Below are 9,923 nucleotides of genomic sequence, written 5' to 3'. Positions count from 1 at the left end.
GCATATGTCTTTTTGAATCTGAGAAATTATATTCTTTGTATAAATTCCTAAGAGTGGAATTCCCAGGTAAAATTATATTTCTATTTTTAGTTTTTTGAGGAACCTCCATATTGCTTTCCACAATGGTTAAACTAGCTTACATTCCCACCAGCAGTGTAGGAGGGTTCCCCTTTCTCTGCATCCTTGCCAACATTTGTTGTTCTTAGTCTTTTCAATACTCGCCATCCTTACTGGTGTGAGGTGATATCTCATTGTGGTTTTTATTTGCACTTCACTGATAATTAGTGATGTGGAGCATCTTTTCATGTGCTTGTTGGCCCTCTGAATTTCTTCTTTGGAGAATTCTCTGTTCATATCCTCTGCCCATTTTTTAATAGGGTTATTTGCTTTTTGGTTGTTGAGATGTGTGAGTTCTTTATATAGTTTGGATGTTAACCCTTTGTCGGATATGTCATTTGCAAATATATTCTCCCATACTGTAGGATGCCTTTTTGTTCTGTTGATGGTGTTCTTTACTGTACAGAAGCTTTTCAGTTTGATGTAGTCCTGTGTGTTCATTTTTGCTTTTGTTTCCCTTGCTCAAGGAGATGCATTCAGGAAAAAGTTGCTCATGTTTGTATTCAGGAGATTTTTGCCTATGTTGTCTTCTAAGAGTTTTATGGTTTCATGACTTAGATTCAGGTCTTTCATCCATTTTGACTTTACTTTTGTGTATGGGGATATACAATAATCCAGTTTCATTCTCTTGAATGTAGCTGTCCAGTTTTGCTAACACCAGTTGTTGAAGAGGCTGTCATTTCTCCATTGTATATTCATGGTTCCTTTATCATATATCTACTAATTGACCATATATGCTTGGGTTTATATCTGAGCTCTCCAATCTGTTCCATTGGTCTATGGTTCTGTTCTTGGGCCAGTACCAAATTGACTTGATTGCTGTAGCTTTGTAGTAGAGCTTCAAGTCGGGGAGCATGATTCCGCCAGCTTTATTCTTCCTTCTAAGGATTGCTTTGGCTATTCGGGGTCTTTTATCATTCCATATTAATTTTAGAACTATTTGCTCTAGTTCATTCAAGAATGCTGTTGGTATTTTGATAGGGATTGCATTAAATCTGTAGATTGCTTTAGGCAGGATTGTGGGAATAATATATAAATCAAGTATAGAAATCAAATGTATAATCATATATGACTTGATTATTTTTCCTGCAATTCCTGATAAGTGATCAGGAACAGAGCAAACAAGACCAAAACAGTTTTGGTGACCTAATTGCCCTTGCTATTGTTTCAATACCATGTAAGATGTCGCACCCCAGGAGACTCCGAGGATTAAGTTTAGAATTAGTTAATGGTTGTCTATTAAGTCCCCCCCACAGAATTCTATTGTTGTTAACATGTGTCTGCTCAATAAACACAAAGGGTGCCCTCTCAGAACCACTCTTGCACTGTTATACCTCGAGTTCCCTGGCTGGTCCTTTCAGGTCTTTGATATCTCATCACGTCTCCTCCCTTGTCTGTGGGTCAGAAGCAGGAAGGGGACCAACACAGGATGGCCATTTTGACAATATTAATTCTTCCTATCCATGAGCACAGGATGTGTTTCCATTTATTGGTATCTTCTTTAATTTCTCTCATGAGTGTCTTGTAGTTTTCAGGGTTTAGGTCTTTCACCTCCCTGGTTAGGTTTATTCCTAGGTATTTTATTCCTTTTGATGCAATTGTGAATGGAATTGTTTTCCTGATTTCTTTTTCTGCTAGTTCATCATTAGTGTATAGGAATGCCACAGATTTCTGCGTATTAATTTTGTATCCTGCAACTTTGCTGAATTCAGATATTAGATCTAGTAGTTTTGGAGTGGATTCTTTAGGGTTTTTTATGTACAATGTCATTTCATCTGCAAACAGTGAGAGTTTAATTTCTTCCTTACCAATCTGGATGCCTTTTATTTCTTTATGTTGTCTGATTACTGTGGCAAGAACTATGTTGAATAAGTGGAGAGAGTGGGTAGCCTTGTCTCGTTCCCAATCTTGAAGGAAAGGCTTTCAGCTTCTCGCTGTTAAGTACAATGTTGGCTGTGGGTTTGTCATATAGGGCCTTTATTATCTTGAGGTCTTGCCCTCTATACCCATTTTGTTGAGAGTTTTTATTGTGAATGGATGTTGAATATTCTCGAATGATTTTTCAGCATCTATGGAGATGATCATGTGGTTTTTGTCCTTCTTTTTGTTGATGTGGTGGATGATGTTGATGGATTTTCAAATGTTGTACCATCCTTCCATCCTTGGAATAAGTCCTACTTGATCATGATGAATGATCTTTCTGATGTATTTTTGAAGTCAGGTTGCTAATATTTTGTTGAGTATCTTTGCATCTATGTTCAGCAGGGATATTGGTCTATAATTTTCTTTTCTTGTGGTGTCTTTGCCTGGTTTAGGTATTAGTGTGATGCTGCCCTCATAGAATGAGTTTGGAAATATTCCCTCGTCTATTTTTTGGAAAACTTTAAGGAGATGGGTATTAGTTGCTCACCAAATGTTTGATAAAATTCAGCGGTAAAGCCATCTGGTCCAGGAGTTTTGTTCTTAGGTAGTTTTTTGATTACCAATTCAATTTCATTGCTGGTAATTGGTCTGTTCAGATTTTCTGTTTCTTTCTGGGTCAGCCTTGGAAGGTTGTATTTTTCTAGAAAATTGTCCATTTCTTCTAGATTATACAGTTTGTTAGCATATAATTTTTCATAGTATTCTCTCATAATTCCTTGTATTTCTGTGGTGTCGGTAGTGATTTTTCCTTTCTCATTTTTTATTCTGTTTAGGTGTGTAGACTCTTTTTTTTTTCTTGATAAGTCTGGCTAGGGGTTTATCTATTTTGTTTATTTTCTTGAAGAATTAGCTCCTGCTTTCATTGATTCTTTCTATTGTTTTATTCTTCTCTGTTTTATTTATTTCTCCTGTAATCTTTATTATGTTCCTCCTTCTATTGACTTTGGGCCTTGTTTGTTCTTTTTCTAGTTTCATTAATTGTGAGTTTAGATTGTTCATATGGGATTGTTCTTCTTTCCTGACATAGGCCTGTATTGCAATATATGCCCTCTTAGCACAGCCTTCACTGCATCCCACAGATTTTTGCAGTGTTGAATTTTTGTCATTTGTCTCCAAAAATTGCTTGACCTCTGTTTTAATTTGATCATTGACCCATTAGTTATTTAGGAGCATGTTGTGAAGCCTCCATGTGTTTATGGGCTTTTTCATTTTCTTTGCATAATTTATTTCTAGTTTCATACCTTTGTGGTCTGAGAAGCCGGTTGGTACAATTTCAATCTTTTTGAATCTACTGAGGCTCTTTTTGTGGCCTAGTATTTGATCTAATCTTGGCATGTTCCATGTGCACTTGAGAAGAATGTGTATCCTGCTGCTTTTGGGTGGAGAGCTCTGTAGATGTCTGTTTGGTTCATCTGTTCTAATGTGTTGTTCAGTGCCTATGTCTCCTTACTGATTTTCTGTCTGGTTGATCTGTCCTTTGGAGTCAATGGTGTATTGAAGTCTTGCAAAATGAATGCAGTGCATTCTATTTCCCCTTTTAATTCTGTTAGTATTTGTTTCACATATGTAGGTGCTCCTGTATTGGGTGCATAGATATTTATAATGGTTATATCCTCTTGCTAAATTGACCCCTTTATCATTATGTAATGTCCTTCTTTGTCTTTTATGACTTTCTTTGTTTTAAAGTCTATTTTGTCTCCTTTGTCTCCCAATTTTTTCTCCTTATTAGTTGCAAGAAATATCTTTTTCTATCTTCACTTTAAGTCTGTGTATGTCTTTGTGTTCAAGTGAGTCTCTTGTAGGCAGCATATAGATGGGTCTTGTTTTTTTATCCATTCAGTGACTCTGTGTCTTTTGATTGGTGCATTCAGACCATTTACATTTAGGGTGATTATTGACCGGTATGTACTTATTGCCGTTGCAGGCTTTAGATTCTTGGTTACCAAAGGTTCAAGGGTAACTTCCTTACTATCTAAGAGTCTAATTTTACTCACTTCGTATGCTATTACAAACAAAATCTAAAGGTTCTATTTTTTTTCTCCTCCTTTTTCTTCCTCTTCCATTCTTTATATATTAGGTATCATATTCTTAGGTATACTTCCATTTATAGCAGTCCCTCCAAAATACACTGTAGAGATGGTTTTGGGAAGTAAATTATCTTAGTTTTGGCTTATCTGGAAATTGTTTAATCCCTCCTTCAAAGTTAAATGATAATCTTGCCGGATAGAGTATTCTTGGTTGGAGGCCCTTCTGCTTCATTGCATTAACTACATCATGCCACTCCCTTCTGCCCTGTAAGGTTTCTGTTGAGAAGTCTGGTGATAGCCTGATGGTTTTTCCTTTGTATGTGATCTTATTTCTCTCTCTGGCTGCTTTTAATAGTTTGTCCTTATCCTTAATCTCTGCCATTTTCATTATTATATGTCTTGGTGTTGTCCTCCTTGGGTCCCTTGTGTTAGGAGATCTGTGCACCTCATGGCCTGAGAGACTATCTCCTTCCTCAGATTGGGGAAGTTTTAAGCAATTAATTCTCAAAGACACTTTCTATCCCTTTTTCTCTCTATTCTTCTTCTGGTACCCCATAACATGAATGTTGTTCTGTTTGGACTGGTCACACAGTTCTCTCAGTATTCCTTTGTTCCTAGAGATCTTTTATCTCTCTGCCTCAGCTTCTTTGTATTCCTCTTCCCTAGTTTCTATTTCATTTATCATTTCCTCCACCGTATCTAATCTACTTTTAATACCCTCCATTGTGCTCTTCAACTGTTGGATCAACGTCCTAAATTTGTTCCTGAGTTCTTGAATATTTTTCTGTACCTCCATGAGTGTGTTTATGATTTTTATTTTGAAATTGTTTTCAGGAAGATTTATTAATTCAATCTCACTCACTCTTTTCTGTGGTGTTGAGATTTTGCTTTGAACCAGGTTCCTTTGACACTTCATATTTGTATGTGGCACCCTGTAATGCCCAGAATCTCTACTCTCTGGAGCTGCTCAGGCCCTGGAGTGGTGTCAGGGGTTGCAGGAGAGTGGTGCTGGTGCCTGGGGGGAGGAAAGAGCTGTTTCCTATTTCCTGGCTGTTATGCCTATCTCCACTGCCAGAACCAGTGGGCTGAACACACAGGTGTAACCTGCTTTGTGTTTGTAGCTGCCATAGACAGAACTTCCCTCTGGCTGGCCTGACACCAGGACAGGGTTTGCTGGTTTCCAAGACAGGTGTGGGCTGGCTGGAAGGAAGGCACCGCAGGCTGCAAAGCACTATGGGGGGGCCTTGGAGCTGCATAGACAGCCAGGGGAATGGAGTGCTGGAAAATCCTGAAAGTTCCCAACCTGCTTGGCAGAGTACACCTGGACAATTTTATCTACCTCTCCTTTCTTCCAAGCAGTAAGCTCTGTGCAGTCCTTGCCCCTTTAGCAGCCCCCTTGCTTTTAGGATGTCTCTTAGACTGCCTACCCAGAGCAGCTGGATATGGATCCCCGTTTTTCACAAGCAGCTGGAATCTCAGTCTCTCCAGGTATTCTGCCTGTCTTAGCTTTCCAACCCCACTAATCACCAGAGCACCATGCAATGAGGGTTCATGCTCCCAGAGCAGATCTCCAGGGCTATGTGCTCAGCAGTCCCAGGCCTCCACTCCCTTCGTGTTCTATTTCTCTTCCTCCCGCCAGTGAGCTGGGGTAGGGAAGGGCTTGGGTCCTGCTGGGTCATGGCTTTGGTACATTACCCTGTTCTGTGAGGTCTCTTCTTTTCTCCAGGTATATGCAATCTGGCGTAGCCTTCTTTCCTGTTGCTCTTTCAGGATTAGTTGTATTAGTTATATTTTCATATTATACGTGGTTTTAGGGGGAGGTCTCTGTCTCACCTTTCCCACTGCCATTTTTAATCTTCAATACAAACTTCAAACTTTAGACTTTATTTCTCCCTTTGGCTGATTTGCTACAAATGGATGAGCTTTGAGGACATTATGCTAAGTGCAATAAGGCAGGCATAAATACCATGATTCCCCTTACATGAAGTATGTAGACTTCTCAAATTCACAGACAGAAAGTATTGGGGCCAGGAGTTGGAGGCGTAAGTGTGGTAGTGGAATGGGAAGTTATTGGTAAAATGGGTAGAGTTTCAGTTTGGGAAGATGAAAAAGTTCTGGAGATGGATGGTGGTGATGGCAGCACAATGTGGATGTACTTAATGACAGTGGGCTGCACACTTAAAAATGGTTGAGATGCTAAGTTCTGCATTAGGTGTATATTACGATTTTTTTTTAATTAAAAAAATTTCAAAGAACAAACATACTGATTCTTATACTTAATATTGTCCACTCTAGAATGTTCAAAATTATTTCAAACCAATGCTTAATTAACTTTGACTTTTAGAAGTTGTTTTCATTTTAACCACCTATAAAGGCAATAGACTTCCATTGTAAGAGATACGGAAAATGAGAAAAATATTGTTCAAGGATAATTTTTAGAAAAAAAGTAAAATCATGACTCTCACACAAACATAACATGAACATTTGTCAAATATTTTATTTAACATTATTAATTAAAGAAACAGTATGATGTTACAAGCTGTTCAGAGATGCAAGGAACACATACACCGTTTAGGCTAACAGGCATGGTAAAATTTATTTACAAATCAATGTCAAACTGGTCAGTATCCATTAGGCGATGATCATTTACATTCAACTGGCAACTCATTTGCATTCCTGTGGACAAGAGTTACTTGCAATGCTACAAGTTTTCTACAGTTTATAGAAATAGCTCAAAGACTGTAAGGTCACAGGACCCTATATACTTAGATAAACCTGAAAAGTGTGCTAGGCAGGCCAGCCAGTAACACCACTCCCATTTTTGTCCTCTTCAAAATCTTTCCCAAAGTTAAAAAGAAGAAAATAAAATGCCCTGTGACGCCTCACTCCAGATACACACTCGCTTTGATTCTTTCGAGTCAAGCTTAATCCGGAGTACGCAGCCTTGCTAAACACACTGAAAGGGATTATTAAATGGAACATGGGCCACACTGGGGGACACTCTCGGTCGCGGGGCGGGCCCTCCGGCTACACCTGCCGCATCTCTCGGCGCGGGGCGCTGGCGCCGCCCCCTCGGCCGCAAGTGGCTGCGAATCCACAGCACAGAACTTCGAGGTGCCATCGGATCCCCGCTGGCTGTGGAGGGAAGAGAGGCCACATCCTCAGGGCCGACGGGCAGGGACTGGACAAAAACTGTGGCAACCAAGATCCGCCGAACGCTGGGAAGCGGCGCCGCCTGGAGCGGGGCGCGGCCGTCCGGGCGGCACCGCCTCTTCCCTTGCCCAGGAGCCGGGGGCGGGGCGACCTTTGCTCGGCCGGGAGCCGCGGGGTTGCGGCGCGGAGTATCGGCGCCGCCGGAGCCCGTAGCCCCCCGAGCACCCGCGCCGCGCCGCTCCCTGCTCGCGCCTCCCGCCCCGCCCACCGGGGCAGGTTTGCTGCGCGGCCGACCCTGGACGCCTGCACCCGGCCCGTGGTTTCGGTCAGACACGCCCGCGAGCTGGTTTCGATTGGGGACGGCCGCCCGGCGGGGGGCGCGGAGCGGCCGGGACGCGAACAGGCAGCTGGGCGAGCCGCGCAGTGGGGACGGTCCTGCGCCGGCGACGGGGAGCGGCGCGCAGGACCCCAGCCGCGGCGGCGCCCGCGCTGACTTACCGGTGCCGGACGGAGCCCGAGGCGCGCGAGGGCCTGAGACCGCCCGGCAGGTGCGCGGGATGCGGACGCCGGTGGTGATGACGCTGGGCTTGGTGCTCACGCCCTGCGGGCTGCTGCTCAACCTGACGGGCGCGCTGACGCCCGGCTGGAGGATGGTGCAGGGCTTCCTCAACCAGCCGGTGGACGTGGTGCTGTACCAGGGCCTGTGGGACATGTGCCGCGAGCAGAGCAGCCGCGAGCGCGAGTGCGGCCAGCCGGACGAGCTGGGCTACTTCACGGCCGAGCCGGTGCACGTGGCGCGGGCGCTCATGGTCACGTCGCTGGCCACCACGGCCCTGGGGCTGCTGCTGGCGTCGCTAGGCGTGCGCTGCTGGCAGGACGAGCCCCACTTCGCGCTGGCCGGCCTCTCGGGCTTGGTGCTCTTCACCTCGGGCCTCTTCAGCCTCATCCCGGTCTCCTGGTACAACCACTTCTTGGACGACCGCGCTGTCCTGCCCGCGCCGGCCAGCCCCGTCACGGTGCAGGTCGGCTACAGCCTGGTGCTGGGCTACCTGGGCAGCTGCCTGCTGCTGCTGGGCGGCTTCTCGCTGGCGCTCAGCTTCGCGCCCTGGTGCGAGGAGCGCTGTCGCCGCCGCCGCAAGACGTCCCCGCGCTGCCCGCGCCGCAGCAGCGTCAGCACCTTGCAGGTCGACTGGCCCGAGCCCGCGCTGCCGCCCGCCATCAAGTACTACAGCGACGGCCAGCACCAGCCGCGGCCCGCCGAGCTCGTGGCCGCCCGCAAGCCCAGGGCCGGCTTCCCCATGCCGCGGCCGCCGTCCAACGCCTACGCCAACCCGGCGGACGTGCTCCACGGGGAGAGGGCGACCAACTCCAGCGGCGCCTCCTTGAGCAGCGCCGGCACCTGCCGCGGTTCGCTGCCCTGCGACTCCGACCTGTAGACGGCGCCCCCGGCGCGCTCGGGCTGGGCTACATCTGGACAAGAACTGGCCCCACCGCGGCCCAATCTTGAACTTGTCTGTTGCCTTGTCGCTGGAAGCGTCTCGTTGGGAGTCGGAACAAAGGACACGTTCGTGTAACTGGTTTGGAGGGCGACCTTTCCTTTCCTGTGGCCTAACCAGATTCCTCGGACAGTTAGCTCAGGTTGGGTTCGGTCTCTTCCTATAGTTTACCTCCCCAGAGGGATTGGGGTCCTCTTGCGGAGTGCCAGGCTGGTCCTACATAAGTTTTAGCAGAAGAAGACGGAGAACAGGGTGACTTCGCATCGTTTTCGCCCGGACAGTAACAAACAAGAACTCAGTCAGCAAATAGAGGTTCAGAAACGATTTAACACCTTGGAACAACCATATTCAGAAGTGCCGGTGACCTTTACACAAATCTAATCACATTTTTCTTTTTCCTGCTGTGTAATTTTCAAGCAAATGCTCAGGAGATCAATATATTTCTGGCTGTGTTTGAATGAGGCTCATAAAATAAAGGTAGAGCCATGCCAATACCAGCAGCTTTAGAAGCTTTTATGGAATGAAATTACCAGACTAACTCATTTATATTTCTTCATGTATAAATAGGATTTGGGGTGGTTTTTTTTTACTTACTTTTGATGTGAAAGTTGAGGTCACTCTAGACTTGCTCTCCTAGAAGCCAGAGGATTCTCTCTATATACCTTATATTGCTGTATTCCTTCACAACCTCACCCTGGACATAGGGAACTATAGATTGAATATTTGGTACCCATTAATCCCATTAAGTTGAAGTACAGTGTATATATATCTTATTTACACTTACAATTTGAAGATGAGTTTCAGTATACCCACAAAAGCTTTTTTTTTCTCCAGTGCAACCTCCAGGAGTTGAATCATTCATTACTAACAACTTCCTGGCTACCTAAGTGCTGTTTCTGAAATCTAGCACTGAGATCTTTGCACTGCTTAGTTTAAGATTACTAAAAGGAGCCAGCCAGCCCCACTTAAATCCCTGATTGCTTTATTTTCAGGTTCGTGCCGTTTTGTGTGCGAAGCCAAGTCTATTGTTGAAAAAACTAGAAGCACCAGTTTCCACATGAGATGAGACTGGAAATCTTTTCCTCTTGTACCAGTGGTGCCTAAAATCCTAGGTAGGCAGCTATGTGTTCGGTGAGCCAGGCTAAACTTCCTGCAGAGACAGCTTTATTCCAGATGGTTGATTTAAGGGTGTCTTAATCTGAACTGA

At 44.8% G+C, this 9,923-nt stretch overlaps 1 protein-coding gene across 1 annotated transcript; it reads left to right on the top strand.

Annotated features, from left to right (window-relative positions):
* Window positions 1–7,243: 7,243 nt before the first annotated feature.
* On the top strand, window positions 7,244–9,210 carry CLDN23 (claudin 23). Its single transcript, XM_017643579.3, has one exon. The coding sequence runs from the start codon at window positions 7,778–7,780 to the stop codon at window positions 8,654–8,656; it is 879 nt and encodes a 292-aa protein (XP_017499068.3). The 5' UTR covers window positions 7,244–7,777; the 3' UTR covers window positions 8,657–9,210.
* Window positions 9,211–9,923: the final 713 nt, after the last annotated feature.

Source organism: Manis javanica, chromosome 12 (genome assembly GCF_040802235.1).
Source record: "Manis javanica isolate MJ-LG chromosome 12, MJ_LKY, whole genome shotgun sequence".
Taxonomy (NCBI): domain Eukaryota; kingdom Metazoa; phylum Chordata; class Mammalia; order Pholidota; family Manidae; genus Manis; species Manis javanica.
The sequence above is the reverse complement of the archived record's forward strand: the minus strand, read 5'-3'. Positions and strand labels throughout refer to the sequence as shown.